Source organism: Globicephala melas, chromosome 16 (genome assembly GCF_963455315.2).
Source record: "Globicephala melas chromosome 16, mGloMel1.2, whole genome shotgun sequence".
Taxonomy (NCBI): domain Eukaryota; kingdom Metazoa; phylum Chordata; class Mammalia; order Artiodactyla; family Delphinidae; genus Globicephala; species Globicephala melas.
In genome coordinates, this window is record NC_083329.1 from 62,628,807 (window position 1) to 62,656,771 (window position 27,965).

A 27,965-nucleotide genomic window follows, 5' to 3' on the forward strand; every position below is an offset into this window, starting at 1 on the left:
ATGTATAACTGATTCACTTTGTTATAAAGCAGAAACACACCACTGTAAAGCAATTATACGCCAATAAAGATGTTAAAACAACAACAAAGTAGTCACTGAGGTTACAAGCCTTTCCCAAGCCTCTATAAGCACCAAGGGCTTTTCAAAGGCCGGGACTCGTTAAGGAGCACATGATATTGAATCTCTGGGCAGATTCTAAGAGCGTAGCTTTAAAGGACTTCAGAACGCCTCCTCAACCCAAATTTGCCGAAAGTACCTTCTTAAATTCAGTCTTCAAGACCCGATCCTACTTCGAAAGCTTTTTTCCCCTTCTCCGGCATCTTTCTGCCCATTAAGACAACTACTGTTTATCGTCTCTGTTGGAACTGTCCTACTATGTTGAGTGACAGACTTTTAGATAATAGTGCTCCGAAGCATGTTTAAAAACATTGTTATCTCTGTTCAAGTTTATGTATTTTACAACCTTTGAAAATAGAGTAGGGTTAACAGCCTAATTCATTTATCCATTTGCTTCTCTTATCAAACCACAACTTTTCATTATATCCTCAGAGCTTTGTTTTCAATAGGACACACAAAGAATGACTGCATCATAATTACAGACTCCCAGGTCTGAGGTGTAAGAATTTTTGGTGATTTGTGATGACAGTTTTGTTTGTGATTCACAATAAGTCATTTTTCAAAAGACCCAATTCCATTTTGTATACTCACACTCGTCCATAAACAATGTACAAAGCATTACAAGTCATTGGTTATTATTGTTAACCACTTACGTACTAACCACATTTTACTAAATTACCCAGATCTGTACTGATGGAACTGAGGTCCGCATCTAAGCCTCAGTCCATACCCAATGCTGATGTTCGGCTGAGTCCACAATAGTCCAAGGAGGGTTTTCAGGCAAGTATTTCAAAACCTGCTAGAAAACTGCAAGAAAAAAAAGAAGTTTTGGAAATATTGAAAACATGACCTTAGTGAAATGTATGCCTTGAACTTAGCTTGCCCCATAAGCCCACAAAGAAAGATAAGTGACATGTCCAACTTGTAGCAGAGAAGGAAGACCTGATTTCACAGTGACAATTTTAAACACACTGCAGAGTTATTCAGGGCCATTCCAATTATATTTTTCCTGTTTTGCTTCACCTGATTTCATCTTTCTTTTAATCTCTTCTTCTGCCTAACCACAGAGCTCTCCCTCCCCCACAAACACGGGAAAGGTGAAAAGTAAACTATCACCAGTATTTATAAACACTCTGTAGCTCAATGTTCAAGCAGCCCTTCTCTGACAGCACCCCACCTCCACTCCTCTTATCTGAGGCTTCACTAACATTTAACCTGCAAGTGTCTTGCCTAAGTGTCCTCTCTGACTTACCAATTCTAGCTTCTAAACTGGAGAAAGTGAGAGAATTAATAACCCTCCAAGGGCTTCCCCTGGTGGCACAGTGGTTAAGAATCCGCCTGCCAATGCAGGGGACATGGGTTCGAGCCCTGGTCTGGGAAGGTCCCACATGCCGTGGAGCAACTAAGCCCGTGCGCCACAACTACTGAAGCCCGCGCTCCTAGAGCCCGTGCTCCGCAACAAGAAAAGCCACTGCAGTGAGAAGCCCGCGCACTGCAACGAAGAGTAGCCCCCGCTCGCCGCCAACTAGAGAAAGCCCGCGAGCAGCAATGAAGACCCGATGCTGCCAAAAATAAAATAAATTTATGAAAAAAAAAATAACCCTCTTAATTGACGTATCTCACCACGTAAATACGAGACCAAACCCATTATCCAGTTCAGTTCATGGGTATTTCTTGAGACCATCTGGGCAAGAATAGACTATGTCTGCCATGACGTTAATTCACAGTGGAAAGCAAGTCCTAGAAGTTAAAGTTGATCAAACGCAAAGTATCAAAAGAAATATGCCGTTCCAGGCATTTCACTATTGATTATCCACAAGTAAGGGAGAGATACAGTCAGTGCTGCCTGTTCAGCCTTTATCTTTATGAAGGCAAAGGTTAGAAGAATAAAGACTGCTATCAATTAAATATCATCTGAACTCTGAACTACTGAAGAAAAAGTCAGAGAGATGACTAACTGTAAACTTGGCTACTCCTTGACCCAACTACAACCAAATCAGTTTAATCCCTAGTCTGAAGTCAGCCTCGATTTAGCAGTTGCTCAAGAAATTAGTTTAGTTCTTCGAATGACCTAAGAGCTCAATTCACAGCCCAGAATGAACCCAAACCTTCAGGTTCATTTATAAAACACTTCCTGTATACCAAGTCCTGTGCTATATGGCACCTCATCACATTTAACCTCCCAAACAACACTAAGTAGGTGTTATTGTCCATCTTTTTCAGATGTGGAGACCAAGTCATAGAGAAGGTAAGATTACTGAACTGGTAGTGATGAGAGAAGCTAAACCAAGATCTATCCAACTCCAAAGACTATGTCCTTAAGCTCCTTTTAGCTATATCTCTAACCAAGGCTTAAAATCTTTATTGGACAAGTAAAGGCCACTATGCATCAGACTGGCCTTTGGACACGGGAAGACCACTCACTCTATGTAAAATAGCCCACCAACCACTACCACTCTCTTCCCTTATTCTAGTTCTTTCTAGCATTTATCTCTGAAATCACATCTATTAATTTCACATTCATTTGCGCTTCTACTATATTCCAGGCACCATAGATATGGCAGTGAATTACACAGACAACAATATTTGCCCTCACAGAGCTGACATTATTTATTTAACTTATTCCTGTCAGTCACCATACCAAAATATAATCTCCACAAGGGCAGGAACATTATCTGTCTCACTTACTGCGTATTTCCAGCACCTAGAACAGCCTCTGGTACGTGGGTACAACAGACAGCAACCTCTGTCAAAGAATTCTACCTGTGACATCCTCAGCAAAGGTATAGGAAACTGGTCAAAACAATTCACCAAACTGATTTTATTCCCACGCAGAGTTCCTTATAGTGCATTGTCTTAGTGCTATACTACAAATGGCCATTAAATAAATCTTTAAATAAATCCTCTAAGACACAAAACAAACAGCAGTTTAGTTATCCTTAACAGTTAATTTTTCTTAGAAAAAAAAAAAAAAAAGACCAGTAAAAGATAGCCACAGTACCATAGCAGGCAGTAAATGCATATGAGGAAAAAAAGGATTTTAAAATAGATTTTTATTTGCAAAAATAAAAATAAAACTAATCTGAATCAGGTTCCTTCTTCTTTCTTCTTGTCCCTTTTAAGGAAGTCCCAGATTCTGTTCTTCCTTTGCCATGCTCAGTTTGTTGTGTCATCCACTCTCTTTCTAGTTGTTTCAGCATGTCTGCAGTGAGGAGTCCTTGCTGCACCAATCTGGAAGCAAGGGATTTCTCTCCTGCACCAGAGCCAAGTGGTTCAGCAGCTTTACTCCCTAAAGCTTTGGTGCCATGATTCCTTCTAGTTCGGCTCTTTACTGTTCCTGACAAACGGGACTGGCTTTCTGCTGATGAGTTCTGCAAATTCAGCAGTTTATGTGCCTCTGAAATTTTAATCAGTTTGGTGATGTTATGTACACCATCTTGGATAATGCCATCTAATTGTTTCTGGAGATCTCGAACAAGGCTGGCATCTGGAAACATATCTATAAACCGGTAGCTGGAAAAAAAGACATATTACATTATAGGAACAGCTCTTACCGCAGTCACTGGACTAATCTCAATGAAGTAACTACATCTTAACACTGACTCATTCCAAATATTCTGCTTTTGCAAAATTGTGTCCAGTGCCTTTGCTCAACCTTTATTTCAGCCAACACACCTAAGGAAGATGTTGTTATGAGAGTCGGTCCTTGCTCATATCTTAAATGATTCCAATATGCTCCCCTAGTGGGACATGCCCCACCTTTGATAATCACTGATCTACAGCAGTACCTCTCACATCACAATGTATACATGAGTCACCTCAGGATCCTGTTACAATGCAGAATTTGATTAAGCCTTGGGTGGGTCTGATATTCTCTATTTTTAACAAGTTCCCAGTTGATAACAATGCTTTTGGTCCAGGGATCACCATTTGCGTCACAAGGATCTAGGGGACTTTCTCACCTACCTATCTTAACTAGAATCGTAAGAACTCCTTAAGTCATTTTTGGAATAGGTATAAACCAGGCTCAACTGCCTTAATGGACAATAAACATAAAATAGAGCACCCTGCAAATATGTCCCTAATTTGAAAGTGCAAAAGACCATCATAAAACCTTTGATTCACCCTATTACTTAAAAAATGAGAGTGCATACAGGAAAAAATTGGTACCTTAGCCACAGGTAAAGATCCAAGACATCATGAACAGCTTCAAGATCCATGAGGTCTTTAATATTCTTAGGTGGAAGTAACGGCCATTTAATATATCGTCGTAACCATGAGAAGGTCAGGGGCTCATTCCTGCTATACTGCCTGGCAAACTGAGAGAAACAGAAGAAACGAATTTGGTAAAACAATCAGAATTCACTTCAGTCTGTGACCAGAAAAAAAAAAAAAACAGCACAACAAAATGTTAACTGTGGCTATATCTCAATAGGCAGGCTGGTTTCTCTCCTTCTTTATACTTTTCTGTATTTTAGAGAACATTTAATATCTTATAAAGGTACTTTTTTAAAAAAAAGACATGATTTCCTTCTTTTTTCCAAAACCATGGCAACAATATATACATGAACTAGCTTTCCAGGGACTGTCTATTAACTTTTAAGAACAATTAATGTTCTAAGTTCTAGGCAGACAGTACCCAAAGACTCTCATTCCTTCATGCAACAGTCCTATAGCTTCAAATGTGAGCTTGTATTTTTTAATATCCTCACTTATTATAAAGAAACTCTTTGAGGTGGCTTCGTGCAAGGTTGGTCATGAGTCAATCAAACTAGTAAAGAGACTACCTCTTTACTAGTTATATAGTTTTGGCCAAGTCACCACTGTGCTTCAGCTTCCTCATTACCATAAGACCATCATACCTCCTTCTTGAACCACACAACACTCTTGGAGAATATGCCGCCTCCCAGACAATGCTAGGCATTATTATGCATCACAATATACTATAGGAGACAGAAATAAAACCATGCAAGAACTATCAAGCAGAAGTTTAAAATCTTTAGCTTCAAGGATAAGGTGATTTCAAATGGTTCATTTCCTAATTAGGGAAAATTATCTCTAAATACTTAACCTAAGCAAGGTCAGTACTTTAGAGAGGCAGGGCAGTTTTCAAATAATTGTGGTTAAATAATGTCACAATTTTATTAATTTCAGTCTGGTGCATTCTTCTAGGTTTAATAAATGCCAAGTAGGACAGCCATGAAGAATGTAAATGTGACCACGCTAACTTACTAATAAGCAGGACATGCCAAAAAGTTCTCTTATAAAGGCAGTGGCTTTAATATTTTTGGCCACAAACAACTAATGGAAGCCCATATGTAAAACAGCTAAGCACGGAGCTGCTCAGAGACGGGGAGGGAGAGAGGCCCATGCAGGAGCCATGGAACACAGTTTCAAAACAACTTCCTAAGGGGCATCAGAGACCATCAGTGGGATTGAGCTCCTTTATACTTCAGTAATAATGGAGATCAAGAAAAAAGAAATATCTCTAGATTTCACATTTCAATCTGTAAACACAACACATAACAACTATTGACCTGTACTGCTCCAGACTCCTTACTCCTTAGTAATATGCTTCCGCTTTATTAGGGTAGCTGCTTGAAGGATGGTGTAAATGGGGTCAGGGCCATGGGCTCCAGCTCCATCCAGGCCAGTTTCTTAAGTTTAAGACTTTGTTCCATAAACTTCAACCTTATGCTAGTTAGCTCTCTCACAAACACCAGCTCTAAGAAACAGAGCGCTGGTAATAGCTGGACACAGTAAATAGCTGGACACGGAACACCTCTGAGACACATTAAGGAAAAAAGAAAAAGGCAAGCTACAGACTAATTCATTGTAACATTTATGGGAAAGCACACCCACCCAACAAAAACTAGAATTTCTACTCATACAGGTATGTAGGCAAATGTAACGGAAAAGGTCTGCAAGGATACACAATGCTGATAATAGCAGTTATGCCAGAGGACTGAGACTGAAGGTGGTAGCCCAATTTAACCTTCTCTAATGTTTTAATTTTGCTCACACAAAAAAAGTACTTATGTATTATTTGTGTAATTTTAAAGTAATTTAAAACATAAGCTTATAACTAGATTTGGTAAAAACAGAGCTAGTATGCAGAAAGCTAACATCTATTAAGAAGATGGCAGTGAAACTACAACAATGAATCAGGAAAAGATGCAAAGAGGAGACCTTTGGATTTAGCGGGGTGGGCGCTCCAAGCAGAAGCAAGAGGGACATCAAGGGCCCAGAGATGTGAGAAGACACGGCAGGAGACTGGAAGTTCAGCTTCTACTGCCTTTGCCTAGTCCCCCTGTTTGGGTGAATCTTGTGCTCAGAAGTTAGAGATCTGTATCTCTACCCAAATGAGTTAAAAGAAAAGAGGCTGGAACCTTGGCACCAAATTCACACAAGACAGCCATCTCCGGCCCAATGCCTGATAGTTAAGAAAACGGAATACTATGGCCACTACTGACCCCAAAGCCACCTCCCTTCCAAAACATATTACCCAACACCAATAAGGAAAAAGTATATCATCAGGCAAAGACCCCTTTCCTCGAAAAAACTGTTTAATTATTTTTGTTTTAGCTTCTTCAAAAAGGCTACCATATAAGCCCAAATACAAAGCAAGACTTCTCCTTCCCCCAAAAAATTATCTGTAAGAAAAAAGAGCCATTTTTATTTAAGTTCGTACACAGTACCTCATATTAAAGGGTACTCTCTTATTTCTTTATTTTGAATAACAAACTGTTGTTTGGGGAAAATGCATCAACCTGAAACAACTCAAAATATCACGAAGATAAAGGCTTACCTGTAACAATGAAGAACAGACAAAAGGCTGCTTCTTGTTGATAGGGGCTGTGCAGAAAACATACCTCACTCGTAGACTTAATGGAATATGCTGGATCAACTCTGCAGAAAATTTAAAATCATCCATATTGCAGACAAAATACTGCCCATCAACTTGTGAAAAGTCTACAAAAATATCCTGGGGGGAAAAAATATATTAAATTACTGGACTACCTAGCTGGGCATGAATAAAGTACTCAAGTCTATAAATGACAATCACTTTAATCCATTAACAGACTTCCAGAAAGGCCTGCTTAATTCACTGCCTCCTCAAGCTAACAGACTTCCCCCATAGCCTTCCCGACCTAAAATACTCAGAAAATTCCTCAGGACAAAAGTCCCAAAAGATTTTGAGAGAAAGTTTCCGCTTTCAAGATAAACTTCATAAACAGCAACTTCACAAAAACAGACTATCCATTCATGTCCACAAGGTTAACCAGTAATTGTCTGACATACTGACCTTTTTAGAAAAGCGATGTAAGAGTTTCTACTTACAATGAGATTAGAAAGCGTTGTGTCAGGGAGATGGTAGGCAAACATTTCAATCTGTTCAGCAGTTGGATGAAGACCAGCTGCCTTTAGTAAAGAAAAAACGACCATAAGTTTATTTTTTTTTTAAAGGATAAGTTTTCTTAAGTTATTTCAAGATAAGTCCTATATTCAGGTTAAGCTATTGCCAAACGAGTTAAGGGACAAGAATTTAAGTAAAACAGAGAAAAGCATCATACTTTGCCATTTATTACCAACTGGGAAAGCTGACGAGATGATTTAGTAAAACTAATCAAGTATACCCATTGAGTAATTAATCTTTTGCTTATATTTTAGTTATATTTCTAAAATCTATGATGATCTGATAGAGTACCAAAAATAGTTTCCGGGGTCCCAATTCTCTCCACTGAACAAAAACGAAAAAGGAAAACCCAATCACTTTATCCAGGGCAATAAAACTGACATACATACATAAAGAGAAAATGTCTAAATTGAAGGTCAGCTATCTCTTTACCTGTATATTTACACAATGTTAAGAATTGCCCACAATAAGTATAAGCAAGAAAATAAGAGAGAAAAGGAATGGGAAAAAGAAAGAGGAAAGGAGGAGAGAGAGATGAGTCATGGGAGGGAGGCAGACGATGAACACAAGAAAGGAGCTACAAAAAAAAAAAAAAAAAAAGAAAGGAGCTACACAGGAGGGAGGTGGGGGAGATCCATTATCAGCTGCACTCTTAACAAAAGCTACAGAAATGATTTCAACCACAGCTTTCCTCCAGGAACTTTTCCTTGCATTCTCTCATTTATATACCGTTTTACCTGGGTTCACTAAAATCAGATGAGCCTTAATTAGTGAATTTTCCAGGCAAACTTTAATTTGTAAGTTTGTTTAAAACATGTACACTTCTGCCTCATTAACTACACTAACCAAAATTTAACCCTGTCCTTACTGGTTCGAAGTTGTATAGCTTAATGCTATTTTTGCCCCCCACACAAAGGTTTCTTCTACTTCCGAGCTTCTCACAATTTTCAGTCTGCTGATATAGTGTGTGCCCACCTGAAGCAACTGTGCCCCTATCCCCACCCACTGCTAGATTATGGGAAGAACTAAAGGAAAATCAGGTTTACTAAACTTGTTATATTATGGCTACATTTGTAAAATCTGAATCTTTCACTTGCATACCATTCTCTAACAAAGGGGTCTCTATTAGGCCTCTCAAAAGCAATAAAGCAGGGTTTTCTCTTCTTTATTTTTTTATTTATTTACTTAATTTATTTTTGGCGGCGTTGGTTCTTTGTTGCTGTGTACGAGCTTTCTCTAGTTGCAGTGAGCGGGGGCTGCTCTTTGCTGTGGTGCACGGGCTTCTCATTGTGGTGGCTTCTCTTGCTGCGGAGCACGGGCTCTAGGCACGTAGGCTTCGGTAGTTGCGGCACGCAGGCTCAGTAGTTGTGGCTCACGGGCTCTAGAGCGCAGGCTCAGTAGTTGTGGTGCACGGGCTTAGTTGCTCCGCGGCATGTGGGATCTTCCCGGACCAGGGCTCGAGCTCGTGTTCCCTGCATTGGCAGGTGGATTCTTAACCTCTGCACTGCCAGGGAAGTCCAAAGCAGGGTTTTCTTGACATGATTTTCATGGCACAAAATTTTCTTTTGCTTATTTGTTTCCAGGTGTCTGAGGCAAAAGTCTGGAAAGTAAGTGAAGGAAGGAATGACTGTCCTCCATAGAGAAGTAGCAATTACTATGTTACACCTTACCTTTATAGGATCCACAGGCCTATTCAAAATTTCCTTTAATAAACTGAGGTCTTCTCGATTCATTGTTGTAACCTCTCCTTCTTTAAATTTTGAACTGAATCTACCAGCTCTGCCAGCAATCTGCAAGGCTTGAGAGGTGGTGATTGGTTCTATTTCTTTTTCTCCCTTTTCATTGATACTGGGCTTCATAAGGGAGTAAAAAATAATTCTTCTTATGCTCCTGAAACAGAAATACAACTGATGTCATGGACTGCTGTCTGAAAAACCGTCCATCATTTGATTCATTACAGAAATGCTCACTCTAATTCTAGTTTAGGCCTACTTGCAATATTGCCCACTATTTACAAAGTAAGGTAAAAGGGTTTGTTGGTAATTCTTTTTCTTCCCTTTAAATAGCATTTTTTAACAACTGTGTACATTTACTAAAAATCATCATCAAATTATACATTTAAAATGCATGAACCGTATAATATGTAAATTATACCTCAGTAAGGCTCTAGAAAATAACTTTTTTACAAATAAACCACATAAAGCCTTCTTAGGCTACTTTTAAACACTGACTGCTGTTAATGGCTTTGAATAGTTCTTTCATGCATAAAGGTACAGTTGCATTCATTCCCCAGAGAGGAATATTCAGGCTTAATATTGTTAACCCCTAAACACAGTGGCTGGCCCCGCACACCCAACAGGCACACACCCTTGTTGACTCAGACAGTGAAAATCAAGTGAGGTAATGTAATAGGTTAGCAGTGGTAGGAAGCAGCACTCAAAAGTCCAAATGTCATGTGATATTTTCATTTTATTCCCTCAACAGGTGTGAGCAAGATAAATCTCAGACCTATACTATAATATCCATTCTCCTAAATCAAAGTGTTTGGTCATTCTAATGCCAATTATAAGTTTTTTTAATTTCCATCTAACCCACTGAATATCCATGATTATTAAAAACAGATTACTTACAAATTAAGTCCCATGCCAACTGCATCTGTAGCAACCAGGATTTTGCATGGATCACCAGGATCATTAAACTTTCTTGCTTGAGCAAGTTTGGTCCCTAAAACAGCAACAGTTTATGTTAAATCAGTATTCTCAATCTTTTACTACATCACACTAAATATATCTTGGGGGCTTCCCTGGAGGCACAGGTGGTTGAGAGTCCGCCTGCCGATGCAGGGGACATGGGTTCGTGCCCCGGTCCAGGAAGATCCCACATGCCACAGGGCGGCTGGGCCCGTGAGCCGTGGCCGCTCAGCCTGCGCGTCCGGAGCCTGTGCTCCGCAACGGGAGAGGCCGCAGTGGTGAGAGGCCCGCGTACCGCTAACTAACTAACTAAGTAACTAAGTAACTAACTAAATCTTGGAAACCCTTACCTCCTACTCTCCATTTTTATGGATAAAACTCTTATTGTTTCAAATTTATTTTTTTACATTCTCAAGGAGCCGGTTATCCTTTATTTCCATTCCTTTAAGTATCCCCACAAAGAGCAACACAATCCTCTTATCATTTCTGAGGACACTCATCAATAGACTTCTGGTAATATTTTAAGAATATTACCAAGTTCATATTTTAATGACATTTCTGTAAGAAAATCATCAGCTCAACATTTAAAAATACAGTCTAATAATAGCAAGTAACAAGAGCTATAAATAATTAAAATACTTCTATCACCACGAAGATGACTAGAGGAATATTTATTTTATATGACCTATACTAAATTACACACCAAGCAACTTAATTCATATCTTTTACTGTGTTTTCTAGACATATCGCAACATAAATGGCAAAAACAAGAGATTTCATATCTTGTCATGATGAAAGCCAATAATTACCAGGTGGGAGACTGCCATATATAACAGCTGATTCCAATCCCCGAATTTCAATCTGTCGACTCACAGAATAAATATCATTCTTGCTAAAACAGACAATGCAGTCCCCAGGCCGAAGGTTGTCTAAAGATTCTAATGCGTGATCCAGCACAAAAATGGGGGTAAGCCTCTTATAGGTTCGAACCTACAATAAACGATATGATATTGTAAAATAACATACCTAACTCAGCTTCTTCTAATATTGTGAAAAACTCACAATCAAGAGTAGCTAGAAACTGATAAGTTCCAACTTTTTCAGGAGAAAATACAGAAAAACATTTATTTTGATATTACAAATATTACCATCCATTCTCACCGGTATTTCTAAATTAACAAAATGTTACACAGGATTTCATAAATTTTCAAAGCACTTTCACATATATTTGATTTTTATGGCAACGTGGTAATTTCAGAAAGGTTAATATTATTTCCCTTTTATGAAAGAATAAAATAGAGTCTAATAAAAGATCAGGTCTGATGAGGATTTTTCCAGTTCTAGCCTTCTGTGATTTGCTTAAAAACACAAAGTGAATAACAGCAAAGCCAAGACTGGAACCCAGAATTTCTTCCACTACATTCCACTATCTCTCCCTGAAAGCTGAGCACAAAACTAAAGTAATGGACCAATTTAAAAATATTTCTTCATTTTATTACAGAAGTCTGGTAAAGAAAACAAAAAGTAGGATTAAATGGAAAGGAGTGGCTTCCTACTCTAGGAATTTGAAAAAGGGTACAAACTATCTCTACCAATCAGATATATATCAAAGTCCCCAATATCTGAGACTGAAAATCACAAACTTTTGCTGGAGCCTCCAACTTCCAACATTCCTGATTTATTTAATTCTAAAGAGTTCTGTTTAAACTCCAAAAGGTTTTGTCAAGAAAAGATAAGGAATCTCCTTATACTTTTGGAGACTTAGGGTGTGACAGCCACGCAGTCAGAACTTTAGTTCATGAGGGTCAACCAACTATGTATGATCTAGTCAACTACGAGGAAATGCTAATCTTTCAAGTTCTGATTTTGCCACCATCTGGGGCCTATGAAGCCACTGCCTGGGTACTCTGGGCTATTTGCTATGCCACCTTGAGAACAAAGTGTATAATCTAGGGGCTTCCCTGGTGGCGCAGTGGTTGGGGGTCCGCCTGCCGATGCGGGGGACGTGGGTTCGTGACCCGGTCAGGGAGGATCCCACATGCCGCGGAACGGCTGGACCCGTGAGCCGTGGCCCACTGGGCCTGCGCATCCGGAGCCTGTGCTCCGCGACAGGAGAGGCCACGGCAGTGAGAGGCCCGTGTACAGCAAAAAAAAAAAAAAAAAAAAGTGTATAATCTAGTACCTCCACATCTTCCCCAGTTGTGTACATAAGCTCGGTAACCAGGTCAATAGCAGCAGATTCTCCACACAAATGGATTTCTTCAGCACAGAGTCCTGTTAAATGCAAAATTGGCGTTTCTTAAAATTTTAAAGATATAAAATTAAATATGCAATACTCTACATACCAAAAATACTTTAAGTTTGCTTACCTATTGCTTTACAACTTCACCAAGTGTTTTCATATTGTCTCTATGATTCTAACCTCAAAACAAAACCTTCTAGTAGGCGAAAATTATCACCACTTTTATAAATCTTGGGGTTTTTAAATTGCTTTGGCCAAGGTTTTGAGTCTACTAGAGGATGAAGCCAGCCTGTACTAGAACCTGCATTTTGATGGTTAATACTGAACATTAGTCCTATAATTTTTTTTTCAAATTAGGCTCCATGGAATCACTGAGGTGCCTCAGAGGCTGGGGGCTGCTAGGTAGAAGAAACTCCAAGCTCCTTACCCCGAGCGTATCCACTTTCATCTATTTTATATTACAGGCTTTAGTGTATACTCTTTGTTTACAGAAAGTTTACCTATGTTTTTAAATTTGAAAACACTTGCCCTACAACATGCTGATCAAAAATTCACTCCAATATCAAGCAGGAGAAACGTTCATTCATGTCTATGGACCTCGCTTCCAGGAGCCTATCCTAAAGAAGTAATAAAATGAATAAAAAGTTAACGCCTACAAAGATTTTTACTGCATCATTAATAATAGAGAAAAATGTTCAACTCTTTGGGACAAATTACAACTGGTCTCCCACATCCACAGGTTTCACATCTGCAGATTCAACCAACCGCGGATTGAGCATATTCAATCCGTGGTTGGTTGACTTCATGGCTGCAGAAGCCATCCAACTGTAAAGGATTTGAGCATCTGCAGATTTTGGTATCTGTGCGGGTACAGGAACCAACATTCCACAAATACCAAAAGGACGACTGTATAGTACAGTTCTTCAATGGAGAACATGCAACATTAATATGTGGTATGAAAAAAAAGTCTATGAAACAACAGAACTGAAAAAAAAAGCAAGATAAAAATTATATATTCACAAAACACCATATACATGAGAAAAAAGACTGCCATAAAACACCAAAATGTTAATAGTGGTTGTGTAAATATGGCAAGATTTGAACACTTTAATTAAGTGATTATGCTAATTTTATGACAGAAGAAATGGACTTCCCATTATTAGAACAATACTTAGAAAATTAAAGCTCACACTTAGCTGACTTTTTTGATGGATTTGTGTCAAGAGAGAATCTAGCTGGCTCTATTTGGCAATGTCAAGCAGATAAATGCAGATAAATCCCAGTGAAGATGTCACAAAGCACAGGTTTTATAGCAATAAGACCACCAACCTAGTAGTGCTCTGGTCCAGGCCCATCCTCTGGCTGGATCTTTAATCATTTGAATTTCATCAATCACGGCCACTTCATCTTAAAATAAAAAGTTATCATGAGCAAGACAATCTACTTCAATAGTATTATAAACAAACCACAATACCAAAATGCAAGCTTTCAATACCACCATAATCATCATCATTACTTATTAGGTGCTTCGTTTCTAGCAGGCTTGTTCTAAGTGCTTTACAACTCATTTAATCCTCACAACAAACCCATTAGGTAAGTATCATTATTACTTACATTTCCTTTTTTTTAATCTCATCTTTTTTTTTTAAATTAAAAATAATTGTCTTTGGCCACACTGTGAAGCTTGCAGGATCTTAGTTCCCCAACCAGGGACTGAACCCATGCCTTCCGTAGTGAAAGTGAGGACTCCTAACCACTGGACCACCAGGGAATTCCCCTACATTTACATTTTACAGAAGAATAAACTGAGACCCAGAGAAGTTAAGTCACTGGCCCTAGTGTAAGATTTAAAACCGTGAAATTCAAACCCAGACTGTCTCTACTGCACTGCCTCCCAAACTGAACAGGTTCAGTTGTCCTATTTTCTGCAATCTCAGAGGCAGCCTGGAGAATCTGCCTAATAAGAACACATCCACACAGCAACTGAAGTAGCTCCTGGGACCAAGGAGTAGATAACCCTGCAGTAAAACGAAGCACCTCAGGAATCCAGACGGGTGTCAGGAGGAGAACCAGAGAAGAACGTGTAATTCCCTGAGCTCCAGCTCTGCTTATTCTTAGGGGTTTTAAAGCTTATTATGGTAAAAAAAAAAATAATGGCTCATTTTATTTTCTAATGCCAAAATGCTTCCAACCATATTATTTTATTCTTTTTAAGTCATATAAATTATATTTTAGTTTGCTTCCCAAAATACCAAGGAGTTGCAAGGAGCATATTTTAAAAAAAGGAAAAATTTAATGTGCCCACAACGACATTTAGCAAACAAAAGAAAGCTAATTTTATACTGAAAAACCATCAGATTAAAAATTACTAGCATATCTGAGCGTATACAAACAAGATTAGGAAAGAGGGCACAGAAGAAGGAATTTTCATTTATATGTGCTATTTTAATTTTTACAATGTATTACTTTTAGAATAAATGGATTTTTTGGAAAACTATCCATTTACCCAGAAAGTTAAGATTATTAAAATGAAAAAAGCAAGCTACCAAATAGTACATAATATATAATCCCTATTTTATTTAATATACACACTCACGATGCACACATAAGTATAATGCATACACAATACAAACACAGTCTAGAAAATATACACCACAGGGTTAATACTTGTTGATTCTGGATGGGTGGAATTGGGAGATTTTTTTTTTTTCCTTCTCTTTGCATTTATTTTTATGTTTTCTATAATGAAGAAATGATTGCCTATATAATAAGGAAAAAGGTAATTTTCATTTAAAATACTTTCAAAACTACAGTACTTAAATAGAAGTTTTCTGTGGTACTATGTGTAATAGTGAAAAACGTTAAACAACCTAAATATTCTTTAATAGAGGAATGAATAATTTTAGTCATAATATGGAATACTACATAACAATTTAAATGAATAAATGTGATATATATTCATGATACATGTATATGTATACAAGACTAGATCTAAAAAATGTGTAAAATAAAAAGCAAATTGTGGAATAATAATGCAATATGATAATCATGTAAATGTTTTAAAACACACAATCCACAGTATTGATAGGCAATACATAACAGTGATACCAAAAAAAAAAAAAAAAGGAAAGGTATATACCAAATATTTGATAGCAACTGGATCAAAAGAGGAGAGAGGAATTGAACTGGGGAGCGACACAAAGGAAAATTCATACTTAGTGACATTTCAGTTCTTTTATGAGAAAAAGGGAAAGAAATTCAAAAGCAAACATAAGAGAAAGTTTGGCATTTTTAAGTAGTGGTAAGTCCTGGGTATTTGCTGTACTATTCTTTTCTTTGTCTCAATTTAAAATTTTTTTCACAATAAAAAACACATTCCATATGTTCATCTGAATTTTAAAATAAAAAAATACTAAACCATACAGTTTTTAAAATGGTATATACATACAAGGAGTTGTAACACTGCACATCTCAACAGTACAAGCAACATGGGCAGACTGTTTCCCATCTGGCTCTACTGTCACACGTTCTTCACCTGTTACCAAGTCACATGGCACACCCTAAGATGACAAAAAGAAAACTGGAATTATTTCCACCTTGAAAACAATAGCAAAAAGAAGTTTTGGATGTTTAATAGAGTATTCTCTCCATTACATCAAATTTATTTGTCTAATAGTTGAAACAAAATATCCCCAATCCTTTAAAAAAAATTTTAATAAGAAAGCAAAAGCCACTCTCTTATATAACCTATGTAAACTTGGAAACATCTCAAATCAGCTAAATTCTCAGATAACAAAAGCATGAGAAATTGCAGCAGTTTCACTTTTTACCTCTGTACTATTTCAATAGTTTCTGTACCATTTTAGTTTATTAAAATGAAATTGTTTCTATGTTCAAGAAGAATATCATAAATAAAATTTAAGAATATAAAGACCTCCTAATATATTTCTTTGAGAAGGACCAACATCAATGCTATGGTGTATTTGAGTTACCAACCACCCCCGTCCACTAAGGACTGAGGGGTTCCCCAGGATGAAGAACACTTGGTGCTAAATCAGGGAAAGTCCAGGCAAACTGGAACAGCTGGTCTCCACAGTGGCCTGAAACTAATGAGGAAACATCAGACGTATCCAAACTGAGTGACAACTTACAACACAACTGACCTGTAGTCTTTCAAAATGTAAAGGTTTGGCATGGACATATACACACTACCAAACGTAAAAGAGATAGCTAGTGGGAAGCAGCCGCATAGCACAGGGAGAGCAGCTCGGTGCTTTGTGACCACCTAGAGGGGTGGGATAGGGAGGGTGGGAGGGAGACGCAAGAGGGAGGAGATATGGGGATATATGTATATGTATAGCTGACTCACTTTGTTATACAGCAGAAACGAACACACCATTGTAAAGCAATTATACTCCAATAAAGATGTAAAAAAAAAAATGTAAAGGTTATGAAAGACAGAAAGACTGAGGAATTGTACTAGAAACATGACAATAAAACACAGCGGGAGACCCTGAACAGAATGCTGGGGTGGGGGGGGGATGGGGAAATGGAGTGGTGGCAGTGTTTATAGGACAACTGGCAAAATTTGAATATGGACTGTGGATTAAATAATGGAATTCTATCGATATTAAATGTCCTACTTTAGATGAATATCCTGAGGTTATGTAAAAGAAAGTCTTTGTTCTGTGGAAATACTTTAAGTATTTACGAATAAGGAGGCATTATGTATGCAAATTACACAAATTATTCAGAACATAATAAAAGAGAATGCAAATCGCCTACCAAAACGGGTTAATCTTTCATTATAAAATCATAATAAAACAATGAACTAAAATATGGCCCCTTTACTGAAATGATGCCTCAGACCACAGGGCATTCAGTCCTTTTCTCAGTCTTTATCGTTAGTTCTAGTTGACAGCATCAAAGGTCTAATCTTAAAAAAAGGTAAATTGAATACAACAGAGTAGGTGGGTAACTCTGAGGAGACAAAGAAGGGGTTCAGAGGGCGTTTCATCTATATCAATATTTTCTTTTTCTTTTTTTTGGCCGTGCCACGTGGCTTACAGGATCTTAGTTCCCCCACCAGGGATTGAACCCGGGCCCTCCGCAGTGAAAGCACCAAGTCCTAACCACTGGACCGCCAGGGAATTCCCCAATAATATTTTATTTCTTGAATCTGATGGGAGTTGGGTAGTGGACTCAGGTTATCTGAATGTTATTCCCTGCATTCCTCTGTATATGTGAAATATTCTGTAATATTGTATTTCACTCATTCTGATACACACGTTTTTTCACATTTTAGTATCTCTGAAACCAGGATACCTCTTAACAATGGATGGCATGTCAGAATTCAGTCGGCAGCATCATCTTCCTTCTCAGTTTTACATAAAATAACAGTACATCTTACACTTGATGGCTTGTTAGATGCAATGCAAGATGGCACTTTTTGTTAACAGTAAATTACTACATACGCCCTCCCCCTCTACCCCCTTCACTCTACTCTCCCCCATAAGAAAAAGAGAGAATTAACAAGAAAAAGAGAAAATATTAACAAGAAAATTAACAAGAAAAAGAGAGAATATTTGGTAATATACTAACAGCAGCATTACTCTTTTCGAAGATCTCATGTGCCAGTAATTTTAAAGGGCCACAATATACTCCAGATTTTGCTGACAAGTATTTCTGGATTGCATGATAAGTCTTTCCACTGTTCGTGGGACCTGAATGGAATATTATCTTCCGCTGTAAGACTCTGGCTTCTGGGTACCTAAAACATGAGTAGGTAAACAGCTTAATTCCATTAACCTCAAAATCCTGGCAAAGGTATTAAATGAAAAAAATTCCAAGGAAACATCCTCTTAACATTCATAAGATAGCATCTTTGAAAAATTAAATGATGAGCTTCATATCCACACTAAAATGACTGCTTTCCGAGAATAGCATTTACTAACTAGAGGACAGAAAAATCCAAATGCAAATTAATTTATTGGATATTCTTGCCACTGTATAAATCCCCTTCCCCAAGAGTTACCTAAAATAAGTTTAAACTGCTAACAGCTCCAGAGATTTGTCCACATTATTTCCGCAGCTCCACATATGCCCTATAAATAAATATTCCTAGGCTTCTGAATTTCAGCATATACAATAAAATGACTGAGTCTTCTGCTTCTGGCCATGAGCACTTGCCCTCTCACCATAAACAAGTACAAAACTGGACAAAATACATACAGCAGCTGCCTGGGGACATGGACAGGAGGCAGTGCAGGACTACAAGCCCCAAAAGAAAGGAACACCTGAGATGAGCCCTGCTGTACTCCAGTAGGGCATAGGGAGGTGGAACCCAAGCAAGGTAAAAGTCCCACTGAGCTGAGCAGTAGAGATCAAGTTCAAAGCTGCTGAAGCAGCTGGAATTTGAAAGCCAGAGTGTGAAAGAGAAAAAAGGGTGCAATAGAGGGGGAGCCTTGAAGTCTGTGTGGGAGTTCCTTGGGTCCTTGGCCAAGGGCTGGGCTGAGCATGTCCTCCTAACAGAGGACAGCTTGCTAAGAGTTTGAGTGGAAAGTCTCAAAGAGGTGGCAAAGTGCTAGGAGATGCTGGAGTTCCAGCCACAGTGGTGGAGGGGAGAGCTCATTAATAGCGTATTCAGCTGAGACACCAGGAAGGCCACACCTGAATTGTAAGGATGACACCCTAAAGGGCTACTCTAGATCCGCCCTAATAAAACCTTAAACCAAACTTGATTAGGATTCAAGGGGAGACACCAGTTAACTGCCTGCCAAAACTGCCCACTTTTCTAGAGAAAACAGAACAATCTAGATGACTTATGATTTATCATCCAGCATACAATAAAAGTACATAATGATCACTAATTTTCCAAGATTAGAAACTGAAAATTTCAAATCTACAAATAAAGAAACTAACCAGTTAGGTGGTATTCTTAGGTCACTGATTTTACGTAGATCATCCTTACATTCCAACACAGGAAATATCTGTTTTGCATGTCTCAAGAAAAATGGAAATAAATCATCCACGTGAGCTGGAAAATAAAACACTGCATTAATATGTGCAATCTAAATGCTATCCATAACTGCACTGAATGAGAACTTTACTCTTAGTGAGCTAAATTAAGGGGGCATTGCCAGAATAAAAAGAAAAACCCTAAAACAAGGAACTCTATCCCTTCCTGAGGTCCTGCTTTGTCTTACATTTTCCTCCTCATTTCACTTATATTTTCCAGGAAAACAGAAAATTGGCTTTCAACAACCACGTTCCACTTCTTCTACGCAAACAGGTAAAGATCAGCATTGATGAAAGTTAAGTTAAAAACAAAGAACCTGGGGGAATTCCCTGGCAGCCCAGTAGTTAGGACTCGGCACCTCATCGCAAGGGGGCCCCGGGTTCGATCCCTGGTTGGGGAACTAGGATCCGCAAGTGGCATGGTACGGTCAAAACAAAACAAACAAACAACAACAAAAAACAAAGGACCTGGGAATATACATTAGAGAGAAGGCCTGTGGTTACTGAAGAGAAATACAGGTGCCAAGTATTTTTTAAACTACAGAGACCACTAAGAGACAAAACATGGAAGTGAACTGACGCCTCAGCAAGAAGTCTCCACACCTTAGTGGCTCTGATGAGGGTGGGGTTGTGTCCAATTCTGCTTTGTGTCCAGGTTCTACCTCAGTGCCTGGCCCAGGGCAAAAGTCTAATAGTCAAATACTTAAAAATATAACCAAAGCCAAACTGCCCATGGGAACAAAATAACGATGTTCCTACATTTTTTTCTTTTTTTTGCGGTACGCGGGCCTCTCACTGTTGTGGCCTCTCCCGTTGCAGAGCACAGGCTCCGGACGCGCAGGCTCAGTGGCCATGGCTTACGGGCCCAGCCGCTCCGCGGCATGTGGGATCTTCCCGGACCGGGGCACGAATCCATGTCCCCTGCATCGGTAGGCGGACTCTCAGCCACTGCGCCACCAGGGAAGCCCAATGTTCCTACATTTTTATCTTTTATAGCAAGAGCTTTGTCCTAATATGAGGGAGAAACAAGCCAGTGGCAGAAACAGATGGAATCTGTTATGTATTAATTCTGTCTTGTGTGAGAGTTTATTTCACTGTAGCCTATATATTACTACATAGTGAAGAGCAGATAATGACAGATGAAGACCCCAGTCTTCCTCCAGCCTAAGACATACGGGTGATTTAATAACCAGTTCAGGGACCCACTATAAAAGCAAAAGGACCTAGAAGGCCTCCTACGAAAGCACTGAATTATTTACAGAGGATATTAACAGGGTTTATTCTAAAGCAAATACGCCCTAACTAGCGAAATAAACATAGGAAGAAATAAAAAGTATGCTCAACAGGATTTTAAAAAGTCTCTAAACACTTGCCTGCACTGAAGCAAATATCATTCAAAATAATGTGAATGTCCACATCCAGGGAATGAGACTGCATGATATAATTTCGAAAGCTTATGAAAGCCTGGTGGAAGAGACGAGCTGTGGGAAACACAAAATCAAAACAGGTAGGACTTAGTTTTCATTTAATTTCTCATTTTAAAAAATACATATACACGTCACACCTAACTCATCAAAGTGTCTTTTTCTTTTCTTGTAGTACAGCTGGTTTGTTATGATCGGGCTAAAACTGATATTCTAGTAGCGCATGAAGGAAAGCTGAACACACAGCTCCCTTGCCGTGTGTCTGGCTCCCCAGGTGCCTCCTGCCGATCTCCTGCCTACAGAGAAGCAAAAGTCAGGGACATTCTCTAGATTACAACTATGTATTAATACGTATGTCCAGGCCACACTAGGTCCCACACAACAATGACAAAGCTGTAATCTAAGCAGTAATAAGATGTCTCTAATGGAAATCTTATTAGCCTTACCATCGAGTCCATAATCAGCACTCAGTTTCTGAATTTCTTTTCTCTTGTAAAACTTATCTAAGATCTTCTTTACTTCATCTGGAAGAAAGATATAAAAATTTAACATATGTTTAACATTTGTTTTCCAGATAGAGAAATGCCCAAAGAGCAAAAGAAACCTGAAGTCATAACACTCAAGGCAGCAGTCTACTGAGTGTTGCGAGAACTTGAAGGTTTTAGTTGATTACAAACTCTTTATAGTTTAATAGTGTCTAGAAAAAGTATAAAGTCAAACAATGCAATATTCCTGTAATACTGCAGAAGACTAAGCAAGGTGCTACAGGATTAGCATCACCCCTAGCCTCCATCAGACCACTTTTAGATAACCATGTTCTGTTTTGTTTACTTACAACCATTCTGAACATCAAATAGTGAGCAGCTAAAGGTATCTAGAAAGATAACCAATACTGTGAGGGCCAGATCATTATGCTTTCGTGTGAATGACTAAAGGAGCCAGGGATGATCTTTAGCTTGGAGATGATTTTAGGGAGAACAGATTATACATATTTTGTTCTAGATGGCATAACTAAAGTCAGTGGGAAGTGAAGGAAACAGATTTCAGTGTAATTTATACAAGAATTTCCTAATAATGAGAACAGGGAAAAGGGGTTGTCTCACAAAAGTGCCAGCTCGTTGTCACTGAAAAGTACTCAAGCAAGGCTTAGATGACTGTATTTCAAGGGTGACAGCAGAGAAATTACTGTGCTATAGTGGAGGCTGGATTAGATACCTGCTGAAATAACATGCCACTAAGAGTCCCTAATTTTACAGGTGAAAATACTTTTTTTTTTAAAATTTTTTTTTGCGGTACATGGGAAAATAATCAAGCTGAGATTGTATTAACATTGCACATGTTAAAACACTACTGCATTATTCTGTAGAGATAAACATTTTACTAATCCAGCCACACCCTCTACATTTCTGGGAAGGCAGGCCAAAACTGATACAGTCTTTGCTCATGAAACACAGAAAGGCCAGGTGGCCTGTATTTTTGCCTCCCACCAGAGTACCAACTGCACTTGCATCCAACCACAACACACACACAACACTCACTGAAGAAATTAAGCCTGAATAAAGCATCTCACTATCAAAACTTTGTTTTGCAGAATGAGAGAATTTCAAAGTCGCTGGTTTAGCCATTAGGTTTGCCCACAACTAAATGTAAGATGCATACAAACATATCTACTATCACAGGCAGCTATCCTGATATTTCTGGGTTTCTGTTACTTTGTACCCAGTGGGTCCAACAGTTTCTTTACAATAGTGGAAAAATCAGTGACAAAAAAGGCACATGCAATTGCTTGGGGAAATTCTGCTGACCTATAAACTCAATACAAACTGAAGACATCACATTTATTAGAATTAATCCATTTTCTGTAACTAACACTCCAGTGTTATGCAAGAATTATGATACTTCACTCAATTTAAAATGCTTCAGAAATATGAGGTTTCTCATGCTAAGTGAAAGAAACTAGTCAGGAAGGCCCACGTATTGTATACTATTTATATGAAAGGTCCAAACAGAAAGGGAATGTGGATTAGTGGTTGCCACGGGCTGGGCAGAGGGGAGTGGGGGCTAGGGGAATGGGGAGTCACTGTTTCTGGGTATGGGATTTCTTTTGGGGTCATGAAAATGTTCTAAAATTAGATTATGGTGATAGTTTCACAACCCTGCAAATACACCATTTAATTACACACTTTAAATGGATAAACTTTATGATATGTAAATCATACTGTACAGCTGTTTTAAAAAATGAATACTACCCACATACTATAAGTGAAGCTTCTCTGTATCAATACTTTCTTTTATCTAAAATTTAAAAGATAACTGCAAAAACATTAACACAATGGAAATAGCATGGAAAAAAATTTAATCTACTACAGAAGTATATGGAAAACATAGTTTTGTTTTTCATAAAAATTAAGCTTTAACTGTCTCATTGTTCTTTTTAAAAATCATTCATTCATTCATTCATTCATTCACTTATGGCTGCGTTGGGTCTTCAGTGTTGTGTGCGGGCTTTCTCTAGTTGTGGCGAGCGAGGGCTACTCTTTGTTGCGGTGTGTGGGCTTCTCATTGTGGTGGCTTCTCTTGTTGCAGAGCATGGGCTCTAGGTGCACAAGCTTCAGTAGTTGTGGCACAGGGGGTCAGCAGTTGTAGCTCGCGGGCTCTAGAGCACAGGCTCGGTAGTCGTGGCACACAGGCTTAGCTGCTCCACGGCACGTGGGATCTTTCCGGACCAGGGCTTGAATCCGTGTCCCCTGCACTGGCAGGCAGGTTCTTAACAACTGCGCCACCAGGGAAGTCCCTGTCTCATTGTTCTTAACAGAATGACCTGATTTGGGGATCACAGTTACTTCTCATTTAAATTAACGGTGATTAAAGGAGACTCTCTAGATTTCAGCCACAGTAGAAATGACTCAGTACTACAACTTTTAACCAATTAATAGCTTTCTTCCAGCTTCCTACAATGGGAGTTTGGGATTTAATAACAGGTTCTCTTCTAAAATGTAAATGTACCTCACATGAGTCTTTACACAAAAATGATCCACTTTACTCACTCCGCGTACATCTCGATGAAGAACGAAGTAGCTACTACTAATGGTTGGGACTGCTTAAACCTTATGATTTACCCATTTTGTTAAAATGTTTTAATTTGCTTGTTCCACTGTACTTATCAGTAATTAACTAGAAGCCCATTACTTAATACATCAAAGCTCTATGATCACTTGAGGGTTGGAGAAGCAGGTGGAAAGGTACAAAACTCAACCTCTTCAAAACAGAATTGGAAATGCCAAAGTTACAGTGGAAACACAGGTGGGGAGAAGTGATCAGAATAGATCAGAACATCTCTAGGATCCAAAAAGGAAAGGGAGAATCAATCCTGAAGAGACTGTACCAAAGACCACCTAGGAGTGGCATTTAGTATCCACCCCTTTAATATTACAACTAGTATTACCACTCTTGTTGAATATGAAGAAGTACTGAAATATTGTTCTAGTAGTGGTTGAACTCATGATGAACCTTTTGTATCATCAGAAAGGGAATTATAAAAAATAGTACTAGATTTACTGAAACTGTCCCTATTGCAGCAGACAGTTGCATTAGGCCAAATGCCTCCGACCCTTCTGCATCTCTCTCAGGTGATGGGTGTGAGAGATGACTATTCCCTACACCCTCAAATGTATCTATCCCTGATACACCTACATCAAATTACAATGACTTCATTAGGCTTCTGTTCTTTCTTAAGGTTCCCCTTGTAACCAACAGCATGATTCTCATCCAGGAAGCTAGCTGTGCTCTGGGCAGAAAAGTGTTGCCTAATACCCTATGCAGAAACTGTCTCCATAATCTTGATCCCCTTAGCATTACACCGTAATTCTGTACTTCGTGAGTGATTCGCCAGAACATACCAATCCAGGTGTTTTGACAAGCAAGCTTCCCCAAAAACTCTGACTCCAGTTCACTTTACTAATACGGAGCTGAGTGGCTTCAACCCTACGAATCCAAGTTCCAATCTGCATCTACCCATCTAGAACTACTAGCATCTATGAGGAAACTACCACAACCTGTCTCAATTAATCTGATAACCTTCCCTAGGAGTCACAACTGCTAATAAAATTCACCATGAATATTATTTGTTGTTGTCACGTCCTGTAAACATACCAGTTATCAATCAAAAATCAGAAAGAGATCATGTGTGGTGCATCCATCACCCATGGTCAGCCAGGGCTCACCTAGCTTACCTCAGTGCCTGGGTGCTACCTTCCTCCTTCACTGCTCCACTTGAGACCACCCAAAACTTCCAGCTTAGTCAGCTGTCCAAGAAACGGGAGGGCCACTCTGCCATCAAAGGTAGCTGCACTTCATTGTTAGAACTTCCAAACACTTAAAAATTCATAACAGTGCCCAAAAGATTTCAAAACACTAATCTGGTGAGACCAGCTGATCATGAGTAAAAATACATCCAAGGAATTTTACACCAGTTATTAACAGCCTAAAGAAAGAGAGGCTTAGAACCTTTATTTATATGATACCCCAAAAAAGTATTTTGTTAAATCCTCACATCAACCTATGCTATATAGTTGGGATGGATTATTTGGGCTCCTAGGGTGATAGTTTTCCCAGTTTCCACACATCACAGATTCTACTGCAGGGTAATTCCATTTTTCAAATAGCAAATGTTTAGTACAAGTGATACTAGTTTACATTTGTTCACCCCTTTACACTTTTCAAAGTGCTTTGCCCAACTCTTTATCATGACTTTCACAATCCAGAGATGTAAGCAAAGAAAATACTACTCTCATTTTACCATTTGGGAAATGGAGAAAAGGTAAGTAAACTGTAAATCGGGCCAGTCACTTAAGTGCTGTAATGACTATCACAAATATGCACCATCTTTCTACTTGTAGTCAATCATGTTCACAGGGCTAAATGTGTTACAATCAACCAGAAAAAATACACATACACATATAATTTATATACATATATGTATGTGTTACAATCAACCAGAAAAAAAAAATATAATATATATGTTTACATAATACATAAGTATATGTATGTGCTACTGCATGACTAGATAAGTGTCAGGGGTAAAGACTGTCTACTTCATAAGAGTTACAGTAAAGATTAAACGGGTCACATGCTTAAAACAGTACCTATCTCTAGCAAACACTGAGTATTAGCCATTGTTATTTTTAGAAAAAGAAGAAGATGGAATTACAGATGTATTCTAGGCAGAGGGAGTAGCATGTGTAAAAGCCCTGGGGCACAAGTGCACATTTCATCAGTTTGACTGAAACAAGGAGAGTGGCTGGCAACAACGCTTCTCCAACAGGTACCCACGCCAGATCAGGCAGGGATTGAGGACCCTTTTAAACTGGGAACAATGGAAAAACATTAAACAATGTTTTGCAAGGGAGCAATAGGATTAGATCTTGCCACTTACTGATGCTAAGCGATTCCTTTCCCTCTGGAGCCCCGGATGACCAGGGAACCTACCACTTTCGGTGAGCACACCCTTACGTTCTACCTTGTACTACAGCTGGCCATTCATATGTCCTTCCTCCCCACGAGACTGTAAGTTTCTGGAGCGGAAGAGATCTGGATGTGAGTCTGGTTCCTCTTGGCAACCACCATACAGCCTAACACAGTGTCTGGTTTGCCTAGGTACCCAGTCAATGACAAAAACTCCTGAAAGAAATCTTCCTCTGGCTTTTCAATGCCCCACTCCCTTGTCCCTTCTCGGAGCAATAGTTCTGGGTAGCGGGGGAGAAGAAAGAGTACACTAGAAATCAGTCGTCCACCTAACGACTCGAAAAAGGTGAATCGTCCCATCACAAGAGGGCTTAAACCATTCACAGGACAACAGTGAAAGGGAGAAGGCCACTTCTGGAGCAGCACATCAAAGGATCAATAAGACACAGTCCCAAGCCTTGAAGGGCTCACACGCCAGTAAGGGAGGCAGACAGTGACAGGCACGATGACAACGCTCGAGGGGACCTCGGGTCTCCAGGGGAAGGGCGGGGGGGGGCGGGGGTAAGCTTCTTCGCGGGCCCTGCAACACCACCCGCGCCGCCCTCGCCAGCTCCTGCACTCACTCTTGTCCAGAGGGCGGGTTAGCTCGGCCCCGACATCGCCGTCAGCGCTGCGGCCCTGCGGTTTCACAGTCAGCGGCACGAACAAGGACGTGTTCGGAGATTTGGAGCCTCCTGAGGCAGAGGAAGAGGCGCAGGCAACGGCAGGAACGCGCCCCAGAGTCCCAGGAAAGGGCCCAGTGTGGGCGCGAAGGGCAGAGCAGATGGCTGCCCGGGGGCCAGGCTGGCGCCCCGGGGGAAGCCGAGCCCACAACAGGGCACACCGGGGGAAGGACATTGAGACCGCAGACTGGAGAGGAGGCTGGCTGCAGCAGCCTGCGGACACGGCGGCGGGCAGTGACGCACAGCGCCAGTGCCTATAGCCCGCAAAGACCCAGAACAGCGGAGCTGCCCAGGAAGACGCCCGATCAATAACGAAAAAGTAGTGCCGGAAGATTGCTCGTAAAGGGGAGGAAAAGCTTAGAAGCGAAAATCACAGAAGATAAGTGCTTGCAAGTCCTTGTTCTCTCTCTCTCTTTTTTATTGGAGATTGGAGCCAGCTTTCTTTAAAAAAATAATCTGGCACCTTTGGGGATGTCACAGATGAGAGGCGGGACCTGCGAGGTGTGTCACATGACGCAAGCTGGCCCTGCGGGTAAGTGTTCGGAAGCACGTGGGCAGTACGGCCAAGAGCCTTGTGGGTGCGACTGATGAGAGACGCAACTCTCTAGGTTGTGGCGCCACCGTGGCTTGCGGACTCGAAGCTTTGAAGAGCATTTCCCAAAAGTTCCTTAGATTATTAACTTTCGTTTCCTGATGGAAGGCGTTAGAGAACATAACTTGATCTGCCCTTCAGGACCGTTGTTAAGGAATTTTGTTCCACAAATTCTTAGGTAAACCCCTTGTATGACGTGTGTAGGTACTTATACTTTAATATGAGCAGTTTGTATACATCATCCTAGCAGCTGGTATGTCACAGCCGCGTAGCAAAATTAT

General features: G+C 39.6%; 1 protein-coding gene across 1 annotated transcript; it reads right to left on the minus strand.

Moving 5' to 3' along the window:
* SUPV3L1 (Suv3 like RNA helicase) lies at window positions 1-27,307 on the minus strand. The gene is made up of 15 exons (XM_030862432.2): window positions 26,994-27,307; window positions 21,354-21,431; window positions 20,857-20,964; window positions 19,388-19,502; window positions 18,068-18,236; window positions 15,915-16,026; window positions 13,796-13,873; window positions 12,407-12,498; window positions 11,034-11,214; window positions 10,165-10,258; window positions 9,205-9,424; window positions 7,459-7,539; window positions 6,926-7,102; window positions 4,288-4,436; window positions 1-3,630 (listed from the first exon to the last, which is right to left on the minus strand). The coding sequence occupies exons 1-15, from the start codon at window positions 27,265-27,267 to the stop codon at window positions 3,195-3,197; spliced, it is 2,364 nt and encodes a 787-aa protein (XP_030718292.2). The 5' UTR covers window positions 27,268-27,307; the 3' UTR covers window positions 1-3,194.
* Window positions 27,308-27,965: the final 658 nt, after the last annotated feature.

What these genes read in the sequence shown, in the direction of transcription:
- SUPV3L1 (XM_030862432.2), bottom strand. Translation starts at nt 27,267, where the DNA reads ATGTCCTTCCCCCGGTGTGCCCTGTTGTGGGCTCGGCTTCCCCCGGGG. An exon ending in TGCTGATTATGGACTCGATG is followed by an intron (nt 20,965 to 21,353) that starts GTAAGGCTAATA and finishes TGTTTCCCACAG; the next exon opens with CTCGTCTCTTCCACCAGGCT. An exon ending in CTGGACCAGAGCACTACTAG is followed by an intron (nt 12,499 to 13,795) that starts GTTGGTGGTCTT and finishes TGCATTTAACAG; the next exon opens with GACTCTGTGCTGAAGAAATC.